This window comes from Strix uralensis, chromosome 1 (assembly GCF_047716275.1).
Source record: "Strix uralensis isolate ZFMK-TIS-50842 chromosome 1, bStrUra1, whole genome shotgun sequence".
Classification (NCBI taxonomy): domain Eukaryota; kingdom Metazoa; phylum Chordata; class Aves; order Strigiformes; family Strigidae; genus Strix; species Strix uralensis.
In genome coordinates, this window is record NC_133972.1 from 127,536,013 (window position 1) to 127,562,805 (window position 26,793).

Here is a 26,793-nt window from a genome sequence, read left to right on the forward strand (position 1 = left end):
AACAGGATTTTCAACTTGAGCAGTGTTAGAATTGGTGAATAAATGCTTTTCAGTTAGGGTATGAACAGTTCTTTAAATAACAGGCTTTAAAGGGTTTAAAGGGTTAGATGAACAGAATTAAATTCATGGGGTGTATGAACTGCAGCCCACGCTACATGTCCGGCGTAAAACAAGTCCGCACAATGGGCAATTGTTTGCTCCAGCACTTTCAGCCTGTCTAACATACTCTGCATTTCAGTTTGTCATTATACCCTGAATGTGTTCACTTCATACTGTGCTATTTGAAATCTGCCTTGTGGGTTTGATTAAACTTTCTGTAGTGGTGTTATGCATCCTGCTTGTTGGTTTCATTGTTGTTTGGTGAAGATGATCTTACGTATCCCTATGTCTGGCCATTGTTTCCACAACCAGTTCAGTGCAGCTTCCTCAGCACAAACTGCTCTCCCTTCTCCCATTGTCCAGAACAGGGTGATTTCTGATGTTTGCGTAGCTTTATTGTTTCCTTCCCATTATTGTCAAACTCACGTGGTAATACTTGGCACTTTTACTGACTTTATAGAGTAGGATGTGATGTCGTAGAGAAGGGGACAGGGCTACCCAAATTTTCTCAATTACAGGGAGGAGCTGCCCAGGTGTGCTGAGGGGCCTGTACTCAGGAAGAGAAACAGGGAATCCTCCACAGTGAGTAACCCCACTTTCAAGTGCACACAGTTTCCTTCATAGCCGTGTCCAGTACAGTGTAGTTTCCTCTTCTGTCCTTCCCAGTTTGCCCTCTGGAATGTTCCCAGTTCATTTCTCTTCTTTTCCCTTTATTTTGGTGTATTCTCATTTTACGTTGTTCTTTTTCTTTGTCTTCTTTCCGAAGGTTAAAGTTTCCATTTTTGTCTCTTCACACCATTAATCTTTTCTCATCCTAGTCTTAATCTTGATGCGCATTGTCATTTTTCCAATGTGTCATTGTGGTTCTGTCACTAATACATTGTTATCATTTTTCTTCCCTTGCTGTGCAATGGCCCTTTTCCCAGCCCTGTGCAGTCTCTTCCGTCCTTACTCATTGCCGTACTCTTTCCTACCCACTCTTCTTTCTCCTTTCAAATCACCTTTCGGTTTTCCTTTCCTGACGGGTCCCTTTTGAATCTTGCATATTGATGTACATGAGATAAGCTCAGTTCACCTCCCAGACCTTTCTAGTGCAGCCCTCACTTCTGCGTTTTCCTTTGTGGAACTGAAAGATAAAGGATACAAAGCTCATCTGTAATAAAGAACCGAAGAATTTGGTAAACTGTGTTTTGGCTGCGAAAGGGGAGAACAGGCAGTAAATCAGAACTGTAAAATGACAGGAGAGGGCTGAGGTGGTCAAGCTGTAGTGAATAGGGATGCTTTGGCTTTAGATGAGCTGCTTGAATTACAGCCCTGGCTAGCACCCTTCAGGTTGATGACTTGCATGATATGATGTGGTGGAATCTCTAGTTCCTAGTGGGCAGGTAGTAGCTACTTTGACAATTGCCATCATTTGGTAACTACTAAAGAGAAGCTCAGGATTGGAGGAATTTGGAGACCAAACGGATTTCTTACTTACCCAGGGTAGAAATGCAAGTTCTGTCTGAGATATGTTGGCAAGATGCTCTGGGAAGCTGGGTTGCTGTGGCCTGTGCTGCACCTTTTACTGCTGATTGAAAGGTTTCATTTTCCAGGGCTGTCAGTCTGGCACTTTACATAAGCAAAAGAGTGGCTGTTTGTTTAACAGCTTAAAACTGATGGGGACAAAAAGGAAGTGGAAAACCAGAAAAATCTGTACAAGATGGTTGTATCTGGAAAGAGGAGTGGGTTACTTGGGCTCAATTGGAAAAGGCAAAGGAGTGGAAAACTGAGCTGAACTGGAAAAATATACTGCACTCTGTCATGTAGCATTTTGTGTGCTGTGACTGTTCTGACTACTTCATTTTTCATCGTTTTTAGAAACAAAAAGCATTTTAAAATTTGAAACCTATCTGTGTCAATTCTCATAGTAGCTCCTGCTCTACAAATGGAAGGTTTTAGCCAATTTTGTTCCTGAGGTCATGACAAAACCTAAGTGTAGAATATTCAGATGACCTCAAATAGTTCTAAAGTAATAAAAATCAAAAAAGGAAGACTAGCTGTCTCTTTTTGTTTGATTTTGTTTTTTTTTTTTCCCCCTCCTGTCTGAAAGGAACTCTGTTGCTGTGTCATAAAATTAGTTGCATATTTCAACTCTTTTATTTGGAACCTGGTAAGAATTTTTCCCAGGCAGATGTAGCAGATGATTCACAAAGCAGCAAGTAAATCTTATTCTTGCTGCAGTTCCCTGGATTGTATCTGGCCTTCCAACAGACAGAGGACTCCAGTCTCAACGCTACCGTTCCCTGCCTTTCACAAATTAGTACATTAAAAACTGCATGATCGCATAACCTTTCAGATTCACAGGACAGCTGTGTCTTGTCACTTACACATTTATTATTTCTTTTCAGGCATTGGAAAAGTACCCCAACTCACCAATGACTGCAAAACAAATACTGGAAGTCATTCAGAAAGAAGGGTTAAAAGAAACAAGGTCAGTGTTTATATGTTCTGTATTTTTGCCATCTCTTTGAAAACCATCTAGGAAGGGTAGATAATCTTTACAAAACATAAAGTGCTGGTTAATGTGTGAATTGATTTCCAGTACCGATGTGGGAAATATAGCTGATGGGTTTTGTTTGTTTGTTCAAGGCTTTTAAAATGGTTAGTGACTGACTTAGCTTTGTACCTTCCAAAAGGAGTCTGGGGGCCAGCTCCAGTCCAATGGCCTTTCTTTAGAAAGACAGTGTCATCTGCTCAGACAGCCCGCTGCTACATCTCATTTTTGCTTAAGGGCCAAAGCTTGACAACTGGGTTGCCTCTACTACCATGTGCATGGAGAAAGTGTGAGATGGAACTAGACGCACTCCTTCTCTCACTTGGGTTTGTGGTCTGATACTTAAATCATGTTATGACATGGTAGTGTTGCCTGTGGTAACAGGGGTTGTGCCAATAAAGAATCGGGAATGGAAGGAGAGGGTGGTTTAAACACTGGGAGCTGGTCTGTATGGCTGCAGAGGTTGGATACTGAGTCGCTTAATAACAGCATACTCTGGTTATAGATTTCAATGTTAAGCTGTTAGGGGTTATCCTGAGCCTGTAGAAATCAGCGGTTGTCTTCCATTGACACGTAGTTGAGATAGGCATGAAGCTCCTTATTCCTCAAAGGTGACTGACTACTTGGTAGGTCTTCTAGTGACCTGCAGATGGAAACTTGGCCAGAAAATAAGCTAAGGAAAAACTGGTTGATTGGTCGGGGTCCCCTACAAGATGCAGTTTTGTCTTCTCCAAATGTTAGTGTGTCGTGGTTTGAGCCCAGAGGGCACTGAGCACCACACAGCCGCTTGCTTACTCCTTCTCCCTCTAGGATGGGGAGGAGAAAATAAAGAAAAAGGCTTGGGGATCTAGACAAGGACAGAGAGGGATGACTCACCAGTTATGGTCATAGACAAAAGGCAGACTCAAGTGGGGAAGAGAAGGAACATCAATTTAATTTTGAACACCACCAACACTTAATTCACCAATCAGAGTAGGACAGTGAGAAATACACCACATCTTAAAAAGACCTTCCTCCACCCCTCCTTTCTTCCCAGACTCAGCTTTGCTCCTGATTTCTATACCTCCTCCCCCCAGCAATGCAGGGTGATGGAGGATGGGGGTTGTGGTCAGTTCATCACCCGTTGTTTCTGCTGCTCCTTCCTCTTCAGACGGAGGACTCCTCACACTCTTCCCCTCCTCCAGTGTGGGGTCTCTCTCATGGGAGACAGTCCTCCACAAACTTCTCTGACATGAGTCCTTCCCACAGGGCTGCACCTCTTCCCAAACTGCTCCAGCGTGGTCCCTCCCACAGACTGCAGCTCTTCACGAACTGCTCCACCGTGGGTCCCTTCCACGGGCTGCAGTCTTCCCAGCAACAGACTACTCCAGAGCGGGCTTCCTTCAGAGTCCCAGCCTTCTTCAGATGCAGCCACCTGCTCTGGTGTGGTGACCTCCATGGGCTGCAGGGAGACAGCCTGCCCTCTCACCACAGGCTGCAGGGGAGTCTCTGTTCCAGCACACCTCCTCCCCGCCTCCTTTCTTCAACTGACCTCAGTGTTTACATAGATACTTCCCTCACAACCCCTCCTCCTCTCAGGGTCCCCTTCTTAAATACATTATCACAGAGGTGCAGCCACCATCTCTAATTGTCTTGGCCTTGGCCAGAGGCAGGTCCAGCTTGGAGCTGGGGGACCCTCTGTAGCCCCCTCTGTAGCACCCTCCCCTTCTACCAAAATGCCGCCACACACAAACCCAACACATAGTAAAAATTTTCTATTCTAATAAATTGTTTTAGTACTTGCTGCTGTGTCAAAGCAAAGGGAGATACCTGCTTTTATTTTAATTATGTTCTTTTAGTATGGAACCTAACATTTAGGATGGAGAACTTCAAAGCCCATGTAGAGGAGTAGTAATACATTGTGTCCGTTAACTTCTGAATGTATTCTGGTGAACCAGAAGTAACTATGGGGCATATTTTACTGAATTCACTGTTCCTAAGAAACAGAACACTGTGATCATTTGCACTGCATAACCATGCACTGCTTTGCTGGTAACCTCATAACATGCTTGTAACAGCTGTACTTTGGTAAAATTGCAAAAGATGGTATGCAAGAAGAAGTTGAATTTGCCACCTTTTACAGATATAAAATGCTTTACTTACTGTCAAGAAATTGCTTCAAGTATATTTGGCAGTGATGCCAAAGAAACAAGGAAATGAAAACTTTTGAAAATGAATGTCCAAACGTGTGTGTTATGCTGCAAGGATTTGCATAGAACAACAGCAAAAAAGCAAGAAACCCCACCTTTGAAAATCTGTTTTTATTAAGATACTGTTTCTCACAGCAGTGATTAGATTGCTTGCTGCTTCTTACACCTTTGAGGCAATTGCATGGGAGAGGCTCCCATGCCTCACAATAACATTTCTTTGTAATTTTAAAAACTCTTTTTCCTGTGAACAGTTCATGAATAAAATTTTGTGTGCAAAACCTTTGAGAGTGAGTGAAGGCAGCATTTTTATGATTTAACATTAGAAAATGTGGAAGCCCTTTTTAATTGCTGCAGAATGAATAATAAGAGAAGGATTCCTTTAAAGAGGTTCAAAGCTAGATCTTTCATTTCTTCAGTTACTAAGAAACTGAGAATTGCAGGGAAATAGGAAGGAAATTCAGATTCATTCTAATTTTTATTCATGGTATAGTATGTGCCGGTATAAGTGAATCTGTAGTCGACTGCAGGATGCCATATGTGGTCATGAGTATCTAGATAACTGAGAAGGATAAAATTCAATGTTCTTTTACACCTTAATTGAAACATTGCACTGCACTAGAGGCTAGGTATTCCTAAATTGATTAGCCTAAAAATTCTAAACTCTGCAGTTGTAAAATCAAAAATGTTGATTCTGTATTTATTTATTTTTTTAAAGCATTTGGATTCTTATGTAAAAGTTGTGCTTCTGCTGTATTTTAATATTGATTAGGCACAAACCTGCGAACTTATCTGAGTGCCTAACTCTTAATAGGAGCCATTAAGGTATTTGACTTCATGCACGTATTTGTTGATTGGGTCTCAGTGTGTAAGTATTGTTTTGTTTTCACGTTCTTGAATTTAGAGTCTCCCATTTACTTGATCCAGCTCTGCAATTTCTGTCAGTACCGTTCTGCCGGTATGGTACCTTTACTCTTACTAAAGATAATCTTTCCTGGTCTCTGCTGCAGCCAGCTAGGATGAGCAAGAGATGTAAATTTATGATATGCAGTCACCGGATCATAAGCAGTAGAATGACACTAGCATATTTTATTCTGTATTGATTTGTATATTCTTCAAGTCTGAGCTTGTACCAGCAATATGTTACTACTTTAATACACTTTACTTATTCCTTTATATTGCTTATCATTGTTGGCAGAACCTTGGCAATCCTAAATAAAGTTCTTCAAAAATTTTCCTCTACTGTTCCATTTATAGATGAACAAGATTAATTGGCTTAGTCATTTTTCAAATATATTGCAGCATTAATTAACCTAAAGCTTTTTGCTGTGGTAGTAAATCTGAATGAATAACATATGATTTTCAGCAATCTCATTGTCATTATGTGTAATCTTTAAAAAGACACTGTCAGACTATTGAGCCTCTTCTCTTCTTTGTTTGCAGTAAAGACATCAAGTTGCACATTTATTTTTTTATTACTTAATTAAATACAATAGAAGGAAAATTCCGAAGTTACAAAGCAGATATATGTTAGAAATTAAAATAATAACTTACTGACATGTCCTGTGAGAGGTTACACACCTACCCGGTTTCCTATATCTTGGGGGATGTACAGCTCAATTTTATTTTTAAATATCTTTCCTGTTATGATAGTTGGTTGTAAAATGATCAGCAGGCAGTTTTTCTGCTACCTATAAGGAGTAAAAACTTTCAGGGAAAACCTTTTTGGGATGTAGAAAATATATAGTTTTCTTCCAGGGGTGGGGAAGGAGGAGGGAGAAGTACTTATTTTACATTCATGCCTGCTCTGATAGTGAACAGTGTCAGGCCAACAGTCCCGGATACTAAAATCTCTTTAGAAAGGAGACAACAGCTCACTCCAGTGCACAGTGCTCTGGATTTTCCTTCCTAGCATCCACTGTCCCGTTCTTTTGAAAAAAATTCTCTGTCCTATTGTAAATTTCTAGACTTGCAACCTGCTGGTTATGCATCCTAGCATGAGATTTTGCTGATTTTGCTAGTGTGACATAGGCTACTAGTCAGAATATGATCCACTCTAGCTTCAGTGCTCCTTTTCCACTGTGCTGCTGCCTTGCTAGTTACTCTCCATCTTATATTTCTGCTGTTACTTATTTCTGTTAAGGTCTAGAATTCCCCTTGCTGAATTGTGTTCAGGTCTTCTGCAGACCGTTTCTCAAACTTATTAAGATTGCTTTAACATGTAGTGTTGTCTTGCAGCATGCATGTAGCCCTTCCAAGTTTAGTGTCATCTGCTTATTAGAACTTGTTTCCTTTTGCAACATTATATTTCTCTTTTCTTATAAAAGTCCCATGAGAAACAGTGTCCAAAGACTCATTAAGTTGGGCTATATGGTACCTACTGCTGCTTTTCTAACTACAGGGTCTGCTACTATGTCATAAAGAATATTGTGATAGATTTGAAGTAACTTGTTCTTGACAGGTCATGTATTACTCAACTTCTTATCTGCTACATACTTCCAAATAATTTTTATTCCATATTTTGGGGGAATTGAAATTCAGTTGCTGCATATCTACTTCCTTGCCCCTGCCTTTTTTTTGTTTTTTTTAAAGCTAGTCACTAGACGTTTTCCAGTCTTTTGGAATCACTACTGTCCTCTACAAATTCTCAAAATTTACTATTGATAATTCTGAGACTAGTCCAGTCAGCTCTAAATACCTTATGGTGAATTTCAACAGATTTAACTGATTTGAGAACATCTAATTTATTTAATTATCATCTAATAATTTTCCCGTGTTTGTTTCTGCTGTTAGTTTTAGTAGCTGTCTAATCATAGACACCTTTCTAATTAGGTGTCAACAAAGAAAAGGCACTAGCACTCCTGTGCTTTTGTTGTAAGTGCTTAGTGCCACCCCTTCAGGGAAGAGCAAGCCAGTTTCCTATCTGTTGGTGTGCTTACAGAAATGTCTTTGTTCATGGTGCATGGGTGAGTTTGCCAAAGTTTAATTTCCTGAAGCCCAATTTCTTCTTTTTGTGTTCTCCCTTATTTTCCTAAAAATGAAGAATCATTCCCGTCATGAACTCTCAATGTTTTCAGCTGCTTCTTCCCCACTGGTTCAAGCCAGACCTAGTACTGCCTTCCTTCCTAACTGCTTTTTACATCTTCTGTTCAAGCATTTTTGTTCCTAACAGTCCCAGGAATTTGCCAAATGCTTCTCTTTCTCTGTGTCTATCTTTTCCCCAGAGGTGCCTGTGTGGTCATAATGGGGATATTTAAATAGGTCGTGTTTTAAAAGTTTTTGCTGATTCTCACAGAAAAAACGCTTCTCTCTCTAATTCTCCTGGTTTCTTGCTATATTAAACTCTGACGCTCATACCATCCTTGGTTTTGCCCTCTTTTGTCATTACCCAGAAATTGCCTGTAGGACCACCAGGAATAACATACCTATTCCCTTCTGTTTGGGGCACTGCACCTTCATGAAGGATAGGACCAATTGAAGACTGCTTAAAATTATCAGGGAGATAAAAATAAGACAGAAGTTGGTATGAATTAGGTGTTTTGATTAAGGAAGAGAAGATTGAGTTTAGACATTGTAAGTCTTCCAATACATAAAAGATAGGAAAAAAGTAAGGGAATAAGTTACCCTACATGTCTGATATGGACAGAAAGAAATAAGGCCTTTAAATTGTAGCAAGAAAAGATTCCAATTAGTTACTACGAAGATTTTTTTTTTTCTAACAGGTATAAGTGATTTTTGTCATGAACTGTGCGGGAGATGTGAGAGATCCCTAGATCTCTCTAAAAAAAAAAATTTAGATACATGTCTGTCAGGAATTACGTAGATTTGGTCGATCCTGCCTTGAACTAGGGGAATGAACTAGCATATCACTTGATCCATATTTTTCTATGATTTTTTTTTAGATTAGTTTGCAGTACTTGGGCCATACATATTGTTTGAGTCCTAGGGGAGAATATCCAGCCAAATTCTTATAAATGTTTGATGCTAATAATCCTAGATTATGTTTTGGCTTTTTGTAGTTCCCTTTCTCCTTTGCTTGGTGAGGCTGGGAAATTGACTTGCCTGGTTAAGATTAAAGTCAAAGATCCTCAGTAGAAGTTAAAAGCCAATAAACTTTCAAACTGGGACAAGCAGTGTTTAATTTTTTGGAGTGCAACTTTAGCCCACAGCTATGCTAGCTATTTACTTTCCTCCATTAGACTCAGGACTGTGAACCCTGGAATGGCATAATTTCATTTTTCCTGTTCAGCTAGAGTAACTGACCTGTGTATTGTCAAGCAACTTTGATTATTCTGTTCAAATAATTCACAGAAGAGGTTAAAAAAAAAATCCCTTCATCTCATTCTGTTTTTCATTTATCCAGTAGGAATCTTAAGCTTCTTTCTCTTGATGTTTCTTCGTTGATCTTCATTTCAACTATGAGAATCACGGCATCAGTCCTAACTCCACCTCCTTTTTTTCTGCATATTTTGTCTTTTGCTATGCAAGATTAAGCTATCTATTGATTTATTGTTGTGACAGTAGTCTTTCAGAAGACTAGGAGGAGATGCTTGCCACTGGCACTAGCAGTAGTGCTGTTTCTTCTGCACTCCACAGTGTTGATAATATCTATCATGAATGATATCATAACATATTAAGTCTTGTGAGCCTAGGAAAGCAGCAAAGTATGACCCTAATAAATCTCAAGACACTTTTACTAGATTTACACTCTGTGTGCAGAAATACTAAACTAGTGGGTTAGCTAGAGTGAAACCCACTTTGAACTGCTGAGTGGAGTCATCAATGGCATAAAACACATGATCTGTGCAGAATCTGTCTTTAGCTCTGAAGTGAGATGGTACTCCTGAAAATATTACCGTCACTTCTGAATCCTTTGATCTTTTTGACAGTGTCTCTTTAAGCCTTTGCATACTTCATCCTTAGAGCTATTGACTTAAAAATAAAACCTGTTCTGAATGCTACTGTTTCTGTAAATAGGCTAAATGAGCTGGCAACTGTCTTCTGTTGTTTATCATTTTCAGGTTCTTTTTTTATTGTGTATGCATGTAGACAGAGAAATTTTTACTTCCTTTCTCTGTAATTCCAAGATGTCATTGTGATTCATAATTACTAAGTCATAGTTTTTATCTTCCACTTAGGGGGAGAAAAAAAAAGGCAAATGCCCTCCAATAACCAAAAGCTCTTAAAAATTTCACTGAAAGAACCACATTTTTTGTCTTAGGGCTCTGACTGTTAATGGAAAAGCACAGACAGTTAAGAGGCTTCTGTGGTTGCATATGTCTGATAGAATTTATTTGGGAGCCTCTTCAGCTGAAGGAGTGCAATGTTTTGTCTTCAAGGTAGTTATTCCCTGTAATGGACTGAAAGGAAGCCTTGATGGGAAGAGAGAGAGAAAGCTATTCACATTCTTTTGTCTGGCATTATTAGGTTGATTTCTGTGTTTCTACAGATGTGGCTTTTGGCTGTAGAGCAGTGAAAGAAACAAACTTTCGGCACAACCTGTCTTTCTGCATGAATTCACTTCAGACACCTCTTTGAAACACTGTTCTTCCCAGTGTAACAACAAACTGCCTAATTTGGTAGGCAGTTGTGATAGCAGCAATTAATCAGCTGAAAATCTCAGGCTTGTTCCTTCTTGCCTAGGCATTCCCAGCATTGTTATGCCACAGTGCCTTCTAACCTGGTAAAAACTGATGGGTTTCCTACGTTACTGCATTCCGGCACTGGAACTGTAACTTCTATATCACACCCATGTCACATCTGTGATAACTATTTCAGTTTTTGATAGTGCTGTAGCCCTAAAACAACTATGGTATTAACTAGAGCCTAAGAGCAAGGTTGTTAATTCTTGATTACATGTTGCTGCATTGTGATTACCCTACCGTTAGTTTAAACCTAGCATGCTTATGTCTGTACAATGGTAATCCTGTCTTTGTATTGATTTGGAAAACTGGTTTTGGGTGCTAATGAAACAGATGTAAAATAACAAAACCTCAAGTGTTTTCCCTCAGCTAACTGCAAAGACAACAGAATTTTTATTTATTAGTGCTTCTTCCATTGTGTATACCTATAAAAGATATATTTCAATATAAGGCATTTAACTACCTTGAATGTATTTTTCTTTTTCCCTGAACCACCATTATCTTCATTTTTGCTCCATGTTTCAGTTTTTAGAAATTATCTAGGGGTTTTTTTGGGTTTTGTTTTGTTTTAATGCTGCTCCTCTTCCTTTCACAGGACAATGGAGTCCCTGTCTAGGGACTTCAAGAAACAGTCCAGTAAAATCAGTCTGCACGTCAGCATTCTTTATAAAACTACCTATTTGTTTGGTTTTGGTTGTTTGGTGGTTGGTTTTTGGGTTTTTTTTTTTTGCATGATGCATGTAGTAACAGGTGCCCCAGCTGTTACAGGCAGGCTAAAAATCATTCTTGTGTCACAGATGCAAATTCCTGTGTTAGTTTTATTAAGGTGTGGATTTAATTTTGGACATGTTAGAGATGATAAATGGAACAATGTAAATAGTAAGAATCTTTTGAGTATGATACAGAATACTTTGGAGGATATTGTTCTTACTGTTAAGAATATTAATTGAGCATATGTAAAAAGAGAGTGGAGACAGAAGCAAAGTAGTATTTTTCCAAGCTAAATGAAGAGCTAAGACTATAGCCTGGTCCTCTGCTCCTCCACTCCTCATATCCTGTCCATTAAATTGGTGTTGCTAGTGCAGTAGCTCTACTAGTTTCCTTCTACATGCAGTCCCTTGTCCCAAGAGATTCTGCTACATGAATCTTCCCTCTTTCTCAAACTGGGTCACCAATCCCATGGTCTCCAATTACCCTAATCTGCTGTCATCCTATTTCCCTTCCCATATATGAGGACTCAAACTCCATTCATTTGGCCATTTTATATGCCTGAAATTTTCTTAAGTAATACATTATGAACATCCCAGATTTCAGTATTTATTTCATATTGTGGCTCAGGACCAACCAAGCTTTCTTCTTTAGTTTGGTTCCAGAGCCAGTTATGAGGAAATAAAAACACAATTCCATCATTTTATCATGTCTGGGACCTTCAACAGATGATTTACAACAGTTTAGAAAAGTTCGTATGGCTTCCCCTTTTGTACTTTGCCCCTGATTTGTCATCATGTTGAAGTCTGTTCCTGTATGCTCAGGTGAACTGAGATTTCAGAACAGTTGATTCTTTTTTAAAAGATTATTATATTACTGTTACTTTTCCATATACATTTTTGCTCATATAGTGTTCAGTACTTCAGTTTTCCATTTGGTACAATAGTTCTCTGTGTCTCAGTGCTAAAACATATATTTTAACCACCTTTCCACCTTTCATGGAAGTAATAGGAAATAGTGATGCTTGATTTTTTTTTTTTATTTTTTAAAAGATCTGCCATAAAGTTGTTTGCTTTAAATCTATTAGCAGCTCTGCAAAATGTGTCTGCAAAGATTAGGAAAACAGGAATCCAGTCTGTGTGACACACTTGCTTCCTTGGTACTATTAAAATATTTTTATTTTACTTGTGCAGTTGCTTAGGTTTCTTCTATGCCTGCCCGAGCCTAACCTGTATTTTCTCAAAAAACATAAGATATTGTAGTGTATAAAGCTTTTTTATTTGTTTGATGCTTTACTGGTAAGGGAGAGTGGCCCATATGATCATTAGGTATTCAAGTTATAATAATTCAGTGGAAATAGGAAAATTTTAAAAGTTAATTTGTTTAGCTGTAATAGGAAAAATTATGATTGTTTAATTTTGTGATGTGATAAATATGTTTCAACTTCTAAAGGTCTGTATCATTGAATGCATGCCCAAGTTCCCTTTATCACAGACAAATTTGCTGAAATTAAGACCCCCATAATATGTTAATGCCGTATTAAAGATATTCCTTTTTTAATGCAAGAGGAAATCCAAAAACTTAAATGTAACAAATGATGGATAGCAGTGCAGATGCTGATGATCTTATGAAATTACTAGTTATTTTCTGCAGTAATGACACCACTTCCTATTAAAGGACATTTTATTTTGAAGTAGGAGATGGACATCAGCTGTGACTAAATAAATTTGTCAACAGATTCAGTGTTGGCTTTTTTTGCATAGGGTAATAATTTCTTTATCAATATATTTTGATGTTTAATGTAAGAATTTAAGTTGTGTTTTCTTTTTCTTACGTTCAGTGTAGACTACTATTGAAAGAGACTGAAAAGTAATAGTGTAGTTCAGGCTGATGAGAAGAGAAACCTCTTGCATTATAAATTGGTGTTAAATTATGCATACTATTATCTTGAAGTGTATATTGTATGGTAACTGTGTTCCCAAATTTCTTCTAGAAAGTGTGACTTCTCTTTTAGCAATATTTAAGTAAGTATGCTACAGATCTTTTTTCTTTAATGTTTCTCTATTTCAAAGAGTAATTTATGTAAAAGTTTGTGTGTCTTTTTCAGAAAGAGAAATTAAATAAGGATATCCAGGAGCTCTAAACACTTTCAAAACAATCAGATACTCACAGAAGTTCTGTTAGGAAAGTTTCACCAGGTCTTTAATCCCAGCAGTGCAAGTTTTTTGGTTTGTTTGTTTGTTTGGGGTGGTTTTTTGTTTGTTTTGGTGGTTGGGTTTTTTTTGTGTGTGTATAGTATGTTTCTTACAGTGTAGTGCTTTAAGCCTGATTTCGTTTTTTAAATTATGAAAAAGACGAGACCTTCCACAGTCTACAGAATGTTTTCCAGTTCTTTTATCCACAGTCTGCCTGCAGTTCTATAAACTGAACCATGACTGTGTGGAAGGTAGGTAGATGTATATGTTCTTCGATTTTACTGCCTTTATCGGCTTGCTTTGCTAGCATCTTTTTAAGAGGAGCAAGGACATAAAAGAGCTTTAGTAATAGATGTCCATTGTTGTCCAGAGCCAAAACTTTCAAAAACATCTTTGGGAAACTGAGATTAGAAAGAATGTGTTCTCTTTATGTCATTGTTCTGAAATGGTGATCTGTCACATATTGACATTAAAGTACATGGGTAATAAACTAGTATTTTAAAATAAAAGTCAGAAATCAGAGTTGCAAGGGAGTTTAATATCAGTGTATGCTAGTGAGGGGCAAAATGGGAGAACTATTGCTGAGTGGTCAGCAACCTTGTTCAGCTCTCCTGTGCTTAGAAAAGGCAAGAATAATCTACTATATTTCCTTTAGGAAGTGTTTGAGCAAATGCAATTCAACGCATAAGCCTGTCAGGAGCAGCCATATATATCAAACTTTCAAACACAGAATGATATGGAGACTTTAGCTAGAAGGAGTCACCTTTTGAATGAACACTCTGGTAAAATATTCTTAGGAAAAGAGTTTAATCTGTTGAGGACTTAAAACCTGCAGTGAAAATTGAAGTCTGGCTGGGAACTTGAAGACATGCCTAGTTTAATGGATTTATGAGCTTTTGTTGCAACATCCAAGTAACTTAAGAAGCTGCTTTTTCTTGCAGGTGTAAAATGAATTATTCTAGGTTTCAACTTGCTAGTTACTGATTGAGATTTATTTGTTGGGGTTGGATTTTTTTGGCACTTCTGTTTTATTCTCTGTAGTTCTCTTTTGCATTGAAAAGTTAGTATTTGAATCTATTATTTATTACAGCTTTGAATTTCATTTATCCCACAGCTGACTTTTGTCTTTATTTCTAAGCACTCTGTCTTAAGGGACATACATAACATCCCACAAAATGGTATAATCTTTTTTACGCTATTTCTAGTATTCCATAGCAACTGGCAAAAAAAAAAAAAAAAAGCCTAAACTGAACACTATAACACAGGCAATTCATTACAGATTTTCTGCTTAGTATTCAGTAAATTGTCCTTATTTTCATCATTAGCATATTTTTCACAGAGCAGAAGCATAGCCATTTCTGGCAGACTGAGTTAAATGTCTTTTACTTGAAAGTGTAAGAAGAAAACATTGTCAGGCTTTCTATGAAAGCATCATTTTCTAGTAATAATTTATTTTCTGCAACAGTTTGCTGTGGATGTCTTTATGTTTGTATAAAGATATGGGTATATGTTTCAGTCTACCTGTAATTAAACCATTTCTTAACTGAATGGGAAAAAATAGAGAAAGAATTATTTTATCTTTTTTTCTTCTTCATATTGCATGAGCTGAAAAATTTACTAGTTCTCTTATAGTTATGCACTGGCATATTTCCATTAAAATTTTGGAGTATGTTTTCATAGAATCAAGACCAAAAAAGCCTCAGAATTTCACTGTCTGAGGACTATGAAAAAGATTAAGTATAACTGTTCAGAAAATTTGTTTCATATGTGAATTTCTTTTCTAAGGCTAGCTGATAGGAATTCCATTTTATTTATTTGGAGTCTCATAGGTAGTCATCTTAATTACTGTGAAATTAAACCACGTGCATGCTCTTCATTTCAAAACAGAATTTTAAAAATGACTAAATATCTTTTGCCTGCTTATGTACTATCATGTGAAGGAAAAATATGTTTTATGCAAGATCTGATTTTCTTTCAGCAGTATAGAAAGCTCCCATCTCCTCCTTGTAATCCCAATAAACTCTGCATTTGTCAGTGAGGCTGTTTTATGATAGCTGTACACTAGAACCAATAATTGTGTGGCTGGCAAATATTTACACTATCAAATGAGAACTGAGAAAGCATATTTATAAAATTAAAGTATATATAAAAGAACTTAAATACTCTATGTATGAAACTGTTTATGTGCTTGAGTGTGTAAATACACCTACAGACACAAATTCACCTTTGTACACATACACATGCACTTATATGCATACAAAGTTATAAATCACAAAATTATACTCAAATACATCCTTTGCTCAGTTATTCTAATAGCAAAGACTATGGGAAAGAGCTCCCAAAATTCCGAAGAACTGTTTTGCTGTTTACTCTCAATAGCTAAAAGACAGAACAAATTGATTTTTTTTCCCCCTCATTTCTTTTTGTTTTCATTTTATTTGTAATATGAGAAAAGGAAAATGGGATCTAGTACCTCTTTTGCTGGAAGGTAGTACTTATTAAAGAAAAAACAAGCAAAAATAGCTGAGTCACCCTATTTAGGATCTTATAGCATCCATAGCCTCTTATATGTTTCAGTAGGATTGCTTAAGATATGTTTATCTGCTATTTTTTTCCTAAACAAGCTTCACTTGCATGCTTTTATATTTAATTTACAAATAAAATAAAACAAGCACAGGATCTAGACAATTATTATTCTGTCTTGCAAATGACCGCCATTACTTGTTATTCTTCCTTTCTTTTTCTTATGTTACCAATACAGCTGGAGTTTTATAGGCTGCTAAATACTTTAGGTAGCCATTATTGCATATGGAATCCTTGTGTCAAAAATAACACGTCCCCTATAGTCATCACAAAGGAAAAAAACTATGACCTATGAAGGACAGCAAGGAGTTTTTTGAGAAGAAATCTTTAAGAATATATGGCAAGCAGGAAGCTGTTGTTTTGGTTTTGTTTTTTTTTTAAAGACTCCTTGTTTTCAGTCAGGGAATCTTTTCTTGGACAGTGAAAATTAGGCAGTTGCAAACTGTATGTATACTCTTAACTGTTGGTCCCCTTCATCCAAAACCAACACCACTAAACAAATCCAACCATTAACACTTCTCTGTTTGTAGTAATAGCTTAAGGATACTAATGTAAGCAATTGTATCAAAATACCATTCAGTCAGATGATGTACTGGACTGTATAACTAAAGTAGTAGTGATACAAGATTATTTGTGCCCAGGTTTACAATCCAGGAATTCATGACATGATTGGTACTGTCAATTGATTTAATATTATACTTACCATTTAATTATTTTTAAAAAACATTTAGTCACAGTGATTGGGCTAACAGAAGACAATTTCTGGTTAAGACTGAATTTTGTTTGTGATGCCACATTATGTTATGTTTCTTTGGCTCTTTCCTTTTATGTGTGTGTGTCTCAGCCCCTACATTCAAAGTGACTTTATTCATGACATCAGCAGAATCAAGCTTCCTTTCAGATGGAATGATGTGCCTATCAAGAATATCCAGTCTAAAACTTTTACTTTAGTTATCAATGCTTTGTTTTTACAAATTATTTGACAGTTACTATTGTTATAATTTTAAAACATTGTCTGTGACATTTTGAAATTAGATTGACTTTTAGCTATAAGTTAAATAGAAACTTAAGTCAGTTCCAGACTTAATGAGCTGTTGTAAGTCAAAAAATAATAAGGAGATCTACTAATAGTATGAATTGCAACAGCTGGATTAAGTTAAAACACAAAAATACAAGTATCTGTTCAATCCTTTGAGGGAAGGAAAGAAACTTTTGCTATGCTGTTTTGCCAAGTCAAACTCCCTTATGTACAGCAAGTATAACTTAAAACACTTCACATCCACCCAAATATTTTAATTTGACCCAATACAATAAATCACATGTTGCTATATTTTTAAAGGTACAGGATGTACTGTGACTGCCTGTTCTGTGTTTAATTTCAGGCCTTTCCTACAGGTAAGAGCTCTTAACAGAAATATTTTAAGGGCACAATTGACACGTATTAGTCATCAAAGTTGTAGTAGTTAGATTTATTTTAATGTCAGGTGTGAAAGTATCATCTTGCTTACAGAAATATTTTTGTAGGAATAAATATTGCTAGAAAACGGTAATTTACTTTTGGATCTAATCTTCATTTGTTTGTGATTACTCCCAGCTTCCTTATTTGTTATATCAATTTGATTTTTCTGCCTGTACTGGTGGTTGAATAAAACATTCTCAAGTGTTGAATTACTCTTCAAATACGAGAATATTGAGAGAAATCTTTTGTAAGGGAAGGAATTTTTCTTTTTATTCATTCTTTCTTTCATGATACCATAGGGTTTTGAAATATTTTTGTCACTTGAGTGTGAACTGAAGATTGTTCACACTCAATTGTGAAAAATTGTGTGAACAATCTTCAGTTCACACTCAGTTGTGAGAAATAGGTAGTTCTCATATGTTCTGACTTCCTTGTTCTCTTTTTGGGTTGGATACAATGTTTTGGATGCTAAAAATAAACATGATGCTTTTGCATAATTATCCCAGAATTTGACATTTAGTTTCAAAATTCTAAATTTCTTCAGTTAGAAGTCGTGCCCTAGTTGAAAATCGGGGAGAAGAAACAAAGTAAAAAAACCTGGAGATTTCTCGGAATTTTTGTGAGTGAGAAGGAATAAGATATGATACACTTTCTTTTGAGTAGAAATGGATGAAAACAAAATGAAATTTAGTGATTTCAGTTGCTCTTGTTTCATAAAAAGGTTTATTATTATTTTCTGCTTTAAAAGAAGTATGATTCTTTTATAAGAATAGGATATTATAGGGTGAGAAAGAGGGGATGGCAAGAAAGAATGAGAGAAGAGAATGAGGAGAGCAAGAAATAGAAGAACAAGAAAGAAGAGGAAGAGAGAGGGAAAGAAAGGAAGATGGAGAAGTAGAGAGAGAAGGGAGAGAGGAAAGAGAAATGAAAGAAATAAAAGAGAGACAGAAAAGAAAAGGTGTACATGACAAGGTGCTGGCAGTGGGGGGGCTGCAGGGGTGGCCTCTGCGAGGAGAGGCCGGGGGTGTCCCAGGCTGGACACAGCCGGTTCCAGCTGGCTCCAGCGGACCCATCGCAGGGCACCGCTGAGCCCAGCAGCCAAGATGGTGGTGCCTCTGTGGTAACATATCTAAGAAAGGGCAAAACCAGCACTCAGACAGAAGAGGAAGGTAAAAAAGAGAGTGTGAAACAGTAGTGTGAACACCAAGGTCAGAGAAGGAGGGGAGGAGGTGCTCCAAGTGCCAGAGCAGAGATTCCCCTGCCCCCTGGAGCAGATATCTGCACTGCAGCCTGTGGAGGACCCCATACTGGAACATTTGGATATTTCCTGAAGGAGCTATTGCCCATGGAGAGCCCAGGCTGGAGCAGACAAAAAGTGTGAGGAGGAAGTGGTGGCAGAAAGGAGCTGTTATGGACTGATTGTAACCCCCCCATCCCTCAGGGCCCCTCAGTGCAGGGGAGGTAGAGAAATCAGGAGTGAAGGAGGAAAGTTGAGCCTGGAAGTGGGGAGTTGTTGTTTTAATTTTTTTTGTCTTTGTTTCTCTCTACACAAATCTGTTTTAATTTGCGATAAATTAATTTTACTCAAGTCGGGGCTGATTTGCCTCTTACGGTAACTGGTAAGCAATCTTCCTGTCTTTATCTCAAACCATGAGCTTTTTCATGCCCTTTTCACCCTGTTTCCTGTTGAGGAGGGGGAGTGACTGGCTGGGTGGGCATTTGGATGCTGGCCAAGGTTAACCCACCCCAAGAGGAAAGAGAAAGCAGGGGAGAAGAGAGAGAGGAAGAAAAGAGGTAAGAGAAGAGAAAGAAAAGGAGAAGAAAAGAGAAGAAGAAAGATAAAAGAAGAAAAGAGAGGAGTGAAAAAGAAGAGAGAAAAAGGAAGAAAAGCAAGAAAGGAGAGATAAAAGAGGAAAGAATGAAAAGAGAAGAGAGGAAAGAAAAAGAAAAGATAAATATAGGGAAAGAAAGGAGAAGACTGAAAAGTGTCAGAAAAAAGCAGAAAGGAAAGAACGGAACGTGAGAGTAGGGAGAGGAGAAGGAGAGAAGAACAGAGTGAAGGAGAGAAGATAAAAAGGAATGAAGAGAGAAAAAGGGGAAAGAAAAAGACATGAAAGGCAGGAGAGAGAAGAGGAGAAGAAAAGAGAAAAAGAGGAAGATAAAAGAGAGAAAAGGAAAAAAAAAAGGAAAAGACAGAAGAAATGGAGACAAAGGAAAATGAGAGCAAGGAGAGTCCAAGCAAGTCCACTGTGGTTGAGAAATCCATAACTGAATGCTGTTAGCAGTGAAATCAAAATTTTTAACTGCCTGGAAAAGCTTGTATGTGGTACTGGTACATGGTAACTAAGACCCTGGAAATTACTTTCCATCAAGTAAAAACTGTAAAATCCTCATATTAAAATAACTCAGCTTTGGTGGTTTTAGCATTGCCATTCAATGAATAGATACATTCTTTCCAGGTAAAAATTTCCACAGAAATTGTAATAAGCATTAAAAACTGTCTTACTGATTTGGAAAATTGATTACTTAGGCACATGGATGGTATGGCTGAAATGGCACAATGTAACAAACTCCAGCAGGCCAGCATGTTGGCATGTGTCAATTTTTAAGAATGGGCAAAATTACTGAAACAATTTAATTAGGATAACTCAATAAGATTTTTGCTAGTGAGGGTAAAGGAAAGGAACTTAAAAGTGATTTCTTTTTAGCATAGCGATTGGCTTTAATGCTGTGCTTTTCTATCAGGGAGAAATATTATTTAATAATCTCATGTTACAGTCTAGTAGCTCAACATTGAGTAACATATTCAAGATTTAAAGATTTCTGAAGTGAAAGATCCATAATTCTCATAAAATATAAACAATCGTCTTAAACTGTACAGAAGTTAATAAACTTTGCTCAGCAGTACTTGTTGATTATTTCTTTTTAATGCTTAAATATTGCCACAATTTAAGCTTCTTCTCTATAATATGCTTACCTTTTAAAATTTAATTCTCATAGGTCACAGAATCACAGAATTGTCTAGGTTGGAAAAGGTCTTGAAGATCATCTAGTCCAACCATTAACCAAACACTGTCAGTTCTCAACTACACCATATCCCTCAGCGTTATGTCGACCCAACTCTTAAACACCTCCAGGGATGGGGACTCCACCACCTCCCTGGGAAGCCCATTCCAATGCCTAACAAACCTTCTGTAAAGAAATACTTCCTAATATCCAGTCTAAACCTTCCCTGGCACAACTTGAGGCCGTTACCTCTTGTTCTATCACTTATTACTTTAGTTGAAGAGACTCATCCCCATCTCTCTGCAACCTCCTTTCAGGTAGTTGTAGAGGGCGATGAGGTCTCCCCTCAGCCTCCTCTTCTCCAGACTAAACAACCCCAGTTCCCTCAGCCGCTCCTCGTACGACATGTGCTCCAGACCCTTCACCAGCTTCGTTGCCCTTCTTTGGACACGCTCGTGTAATTCAATGTCCTTTTTGTAGTGAGGGGCCCAAAACTGAACACAGTAATCGAGGTGTGGCCTCACCAGTGCCGAGTACCGGGGTAAGATCACTTCCCTGTCCCTGCTGGCCACGTTATTTCTGATACAAGCCAGGATGCCATTGGCCTTCTTGGCCACCTGGGCACACTGCTGGCTCATGTTCAGCCGGCTGTCAGTCAACACCCCCAGGTCCCTCTCTGACTGGCAGCTCTCCAGCCACTCCTCCCCAAGCCTGTAGCGCTGCTGGGGGTTGTTGCGGCCCAAGTGCAGCACCCAGCACTTGGCCTTATTGAAGCTCCTACAGTTGGCCTTAGCCCATCGCTCCAGCCTGTCCAGGTCTCTCTGCAGAGCCTCCCTACCCTCGAGCAGATCAACACTCCCACCCAACTTGGTGTCATCTCCAGATTTACTGAGGGTGCACTCAATCCCCTCATCTAGATCATCAATAAAGATGTTAAACAAGAGTGGCCCCAAAACCGAGCCCTGGGGGACACCACTCGTGACCGGCCGCCAACCGGATTTAACTCCATTAACCACAACTCTTTGGGCCCGGCCATCCAGCCAGTTTTTTACCCAGCAAAGTGTATGCCCATCCAAGCCATGAGCATGCAGTTTCTCCAGGAGAATGCTGTGGGAAACGGTGTCAAAGGCCTTACTAAAGTCAAGGTAGACAACATCCACAGCCTTTCCCTCATCTGATAAGTGGGTTGCCCTGTTGGAGAAGGAGATCAGGTTTGTCAAGCAGGATCTGCCTTTCATAGACCCATGCTGACTGGGCCTGATCATCTGGTTGTCCAGCACATGTTGTATGATGGTACTCAGGGTGAGCTGCTCCATCAGCTTCCCGGGCACCGACGTCAAGCTGACAGGCCTGTAATTTCCCAGATCATCCTTCCGACCCTTCTTATAGATGGGTGTCACACTGGCCAATTTCCAGTCTGTTGGGACCTCCCCAGTCAGCCAGGACTGCTGGTAAATGATGGAAAGCGGCTTGGCGAGCACCCCAGCCAGCTCCTTCAGCACCCTCGGGTGTATCCCATCCGGTCCCATAGACTTGTGTGTGTCTATGTGATGCAGTAGGTCACTGACTATCTCCTCCTGGTTTGTGGGGGAGTCGTTCTCCCAGTCTCTGTCTTCTAGCTGAGGAGGCTGGATTCCCTCAATACAACTAGTCTTGTTATTAAAGACTGAGGCGAAGAAGGCATTAAGGACCTCAGCCTTTTCCTCATCACTTGTTACCATGTTTCCTCCTGCGTCTAGCAGGGGATGGAGACTCTCCCTGGTCTTTCTTTTGCTGTTGACGTACTTATAGAAACATTTCTTGTTATCCTTGATTGCTGAAGCCAGATTTATTTCCAGCTGGGCTTTAGGCCTCCTGATTTCTGCCCTGCATAGCATCACAGCATCTTTGTAATCACTGTGAGTGGCTAGCCCCTTATTCCAAAGGCCATAAACTCTCCTTTTCTCCCTGAGTTGCAGCCAAAGCTCCCTGTTTAGCCAGGGTGGTCTTCTCTGTCTCCGGCTTCTCTTACAGCACCTGGGGACTGCCTGCTCCTGAGCCATTAAGACTTCCTTCTTAAAGAGTGTCCAGCCTTCCTGGACCCCTATACCCTTCAGGACCATCTCCCAAGGGATCCTGTCAAGCAGGTGCCCGAACAAGACAAAGTCAGCCCTTTGGAAGTCCAGGATGTCAGTTCTGCTACCCCCTCTCTTGGCCTCTCTAACAATAGAGAACTCTATTATTTCATGATCGCTGTGCCCTAGTCGTCCTTCAGCCGCCACATCATCCACCAGTCCTTCTCTGTTCACAAAGAGGAGATCCAGCAGGGCACCTTCTCTGGTTGGTTCACTCACCAGCTGTGTCAGGAAGTTATCTTCCACACATTCCAGGAATCTCCGGGACTGGTCCCGCTCTGTTGTGTTTATTTCCAGCAGATGTCTGGGAAGTTAAAGTCTCCCACAAGAACAAGGGCAAGCAATCGTGAGATTTCACCTAAATGCCTATAGAATATTTAATCCACCTCTCTATCCTGGGTGGGTGGCCTAAAGTAGACTCTTACTACAACATCTGCCCTGTTGGCCTTCCCCCTGATTCTAACACAAAGACACTCCACCCTGTCTTCACTACACTTGTACTCAAAGCAATCATAACATTCCCTAACATACAGTGCTACCCCACCGCCTCTCCTACCTTGTCTATCCCTCCTAAAGAGCTTGTAGCCATCAACAGGCGCACTCCAGTCATGGGAGACATCCCACCATGTTTCTGTGAGAGCCACTACATCATAATTTTCCTGTTTCATCATGGCTTCAAGCTCCTCCTGTTTGTTACCCATGCTGTGTGCATTGGTATACATGCACTTCAATTGGGCTGATGTTTTGCCCCCTTCCCCCTTCAAATCTAGTTTAAAGCTCTGTCAATGAGCCCAGCTAACTCCTGCCCCAAGATCCTTTTCACCCTCTGGGACAGGTGCTTCCCATCCAATGCCAAAAGGTCTGGCGTCCTGTATACCAACCCATGATTGAAAAATCCAAAGCCCAGACGGTAACACCAGTCTTGGAGCCACAAGTTCATCTGTTGAGTTCTCCAGTATTCTTCATCCATCCCCCCAACTGAAGGGATGGAGGAGAACACAATTTGTGCCCCTGACCCCTTAATCGGTGTCCCCAAGGACCTGAAATCTCTTTTCATTGCTTTAGGCCTTCTCCTGGTAATGTCATCGCTACCTACCTGAAAAACCAAGAGAGGGTAGTAGTCCTTGGGTCTCACTAGAGCGGGAAGTTTTGCCGTGAGTCCTTTACCTGGGCCCCAGGAAGGCACCAGATTTCCCTATGAAGCAGGTCCGGTCTGCATACTGGGCCTTCGACCCCCCTCAGAATGGAGTCACCCACTACAATGACTCTTCTGGGGTTCTTTTTAGAACTGGTTTTAATACCTGGTCCAGAACGACCCGGCCTTGGTGGACCTTGGTCTTCCTCCTTGTTTGTCTCATTTTCTTCCTCCTTCTCTTCTTCATTCAAAAGTTCCAGGTCCCCAAATCTATTGTGAAGGGACACCATGGACGGTGAGGGAGATCGGGAGAGGATTTTCCTGCCTCCTTGAGCAGGGACCTGTTTCCAGCCTCCCCCATCTCTTAGGTCCCCTCCTTCTGCCTGGTAGCAAGAGGATGAGGGATTGCCTGCATTGTTTGGAGCCTCCATTTGCTCCTGTTGCTTCACAGGTGCCAAGGTGCTACTCCACCAATCAATCTCCCTTTCACACTCCAATACTTCTTAATCTTGTGACCTCTTTGAATTCCTCCACCAGGCTGAGCAGGTCATCCAGCTGATCGCAGGGCACACAGGTGCTGTCAGTGCTGCCCTCCGACAGGATTGACGGGCCCAGGCACTCCCTGCAGCCCAGGACCTGGACCGCTGCATGTTTGCGTGGCAGCTCCGTCTGGGTTGCCACATTCTTTCTGGTGGTGGTTTTGATGCGAGTGGAGGCCATGGTTCAGTCTACTCGTGGAGGACGATAAGATGACAACTAGCTCAGATGTGTTTTCCCTCTTGTGTTTTCGTTACTGGGGAAAAGTGGAAGATGTCTATACATGAGCACCCATTCTAATGTTATAAATTTAGTTGCAATTGGTTTTAATGGCAACGACTGGAAAACTGCATTGAAATCACGTGAGAGATCAGGGACATGACATTAGGCTCGAATGGAAGAATGTGGGGGGGGGGTGGGGCTCCTTCAAGCTTGGTAATTCTGCTTTCCCTCAGCAGGGTGGTACCTCCGCCTCTCCCCTCCTCTGTGTCTTCTCAAGCCAGATGTAAGCAACTCAAGGGGTTACAGTTCAGGCGAACCAGCTGCATCTGGCACGTAGGTTTGGGAGCGGCTGAAGGGAGCATGTTGCGTTTCTGACAAAAGGTGAAATACAGGCCTTGCTCTGAGGAGTCTGAAATGGGAACCAGTTGTGTCAGTCTGAGGCCATCCTTCTCCAGTTACTGTAAACCAATATTGCAGCCGAAAGAATAATCCCGCACTCTCCAAGCTGCCTTTCCTGTTCTGGGCTACCCACCTCCCTGGGTGCTGGCACAAGCATTCATGTGGCTGTTTGGGGAAATAATCAAGATTTAAAGAGAAAAATAAAAAAGGAGGGGGGGCAGGGACAACATGTCATGGAGGCAGGAACACGTGGTCTGCCTTAGAGGGAAGCTGCTCAAGCAGCTGCTTTGAGTGGCAGAGCTGGCTGAAAGTGACATGAGTATTAATCTTTGTGCAAACCTTGTTTGTGAAAGCAAAAACTTCTCCATTGCCTTATATTTTGTTACACAGATGCACTATGGCTGGCATAAGTGCAAGGTGGTGTTGTGTCACTTGACACAGCTGCAGTAACAAAAGCCCCTGCTGTGCTTGATAAGAAAAGCTGGGGATTCTTCCAGTCAATCAGGGGAGGAGTGTGGCTGGAAGGTGTGACTACATCAGGATTACATTCCTGGTATAGCATAAAAATGGAGTAATCCTACTCAGGCTTCTTTACTAGACCCTGGCCCACAGTGGTTTTCTGACAGCACTTTGTTCTGCCTTCTTTTCCCTTTTTCACTGTGCAGCAGAGTTAATGAAGCCACTATCAGATGCTGCATGGGCTTCTGCTGTGGGTAGTGCAGCAGCTCAGAAGTCCTGTTGTTTTGCAGTATATTTTGTCACTCTGTTGCACATCTCCAGCAGAAGCAGCTAATCTGAGACTGAGCAGTTGCAGTGGTTTCCAGAGTTCCTCAGGAAGCTTCAGGGAAAATCTTCTGGGAGCTCCTGTCTCTGGGAACTTTGGTGGCTTGCTTCTGCAGGTCAGGGCCAGCCTAGGGAGGCATTTGCCTCTGTCAGCTCTTACAGACAGCTTTTTTTGGCCACTTGCTGGCTGTGGACTACCTATGTATTATTACATCTTCAGCTGATTGTTGATTGAGCATCTGTTTGAAGCTACTCCTGTATGTAGCTGTGTAACTGGTGGGCAAGAGTGCAGCTCCCAAAGCCCAGGAAACAGAAGGAACTAAGAGACCTAGCAGTTATCACAGCGGTTAGTACTAGGGGCACAATGGGGTGCAGAAAATTACCTCAGGACAATGTGGGACTGCTTAGAATTGTGCAGTGATGGTACTAATGCGCTGTAGGGCATGGTCACCAGCAACTGTTCCTGGCACATCAGAGGCCTTGGCCCAGAGAGAACTCCAGGTGTTGGGCTGCACTCCTGGGTCTAGGACTTGCACTGGGGAGAGCTGTGGCCTCCACTCATGGGAAGTGCACTCTGGTCAAGGGACTGAAATACCAGGTGAAGGAGCTCTGAGAGGAGATGAGTGGACTGCACAGCATGAGAGGGGACAAAGAGGAGATCAACAGGATCTTTGCAGAGGCAAGAACCCAAGCTCTGCAATGTGAAGTAGAGGCAGCTAGAGAATCTATTCAAACAAGCTGTGGCTAGAGACTCCTAAGATTGGGAAGTTGGGAATTTATGCCTTCTGACAGTAGAAGGCAGATTCTCTGCCTGCAGAGAAGGATAGGTGTAGTGCACTGGAAGGAGGTGAGCAAGATTGTCAGGGGAGACATGAGAGCCAGCTGAGGCTCAGCCAAAGTGTACATAAAGAAGGAAAGGGGGGTGACAGTTATTTGAGACCACAGGCTCAGCCTGTGTATGTGCTATAGCTGGAGGTGTACTTCTTGTTGGGTAGTTGAATCACAGATGTTGCAGATGGAATATTTGAGGCTTGTCCAGCCCTCAGACTTCACCCCTTGCTGTTCATCAATGTGACCACCATGATACTACTGGGGTGAGCCCAAGTATGTAAAAAAAAAGTCCTGGGGGCAAGTGTGAAGAGCACAGATGGTCAGCTGCTGTTTTCCTGAATCCTGCCAGTGAGGTGGA

The 26,793-nt window shown here is 40.4% G+C and overlaps 1 protein-coding gene across 1 annotated transcript in view; it reads left to right on the plus strand.

Moving 5' to 3' along the window:
* The window catches only part of ASXL3 (ASXL transcriptional regulator 3), a 139,502-nt gene that overhangs the window by 21,795 nt on the left and 90,914 nt on the right, over positions 1-26,793 (plus strand). Inside the window, exons 2-3 of the mRNA XM_074880396.1 lie at positions 2,490-2,572; positions 2,920-2,922. Coding sequence (XP_074736497.1) covers positions 2,490-2,572; positions 2,920-2,922 — 86 coding nt within the window. The remainder of the gene's footprint in view (positions 1-2,489; positions 2,573-2,919; positions 2,923-26,793) is intronic.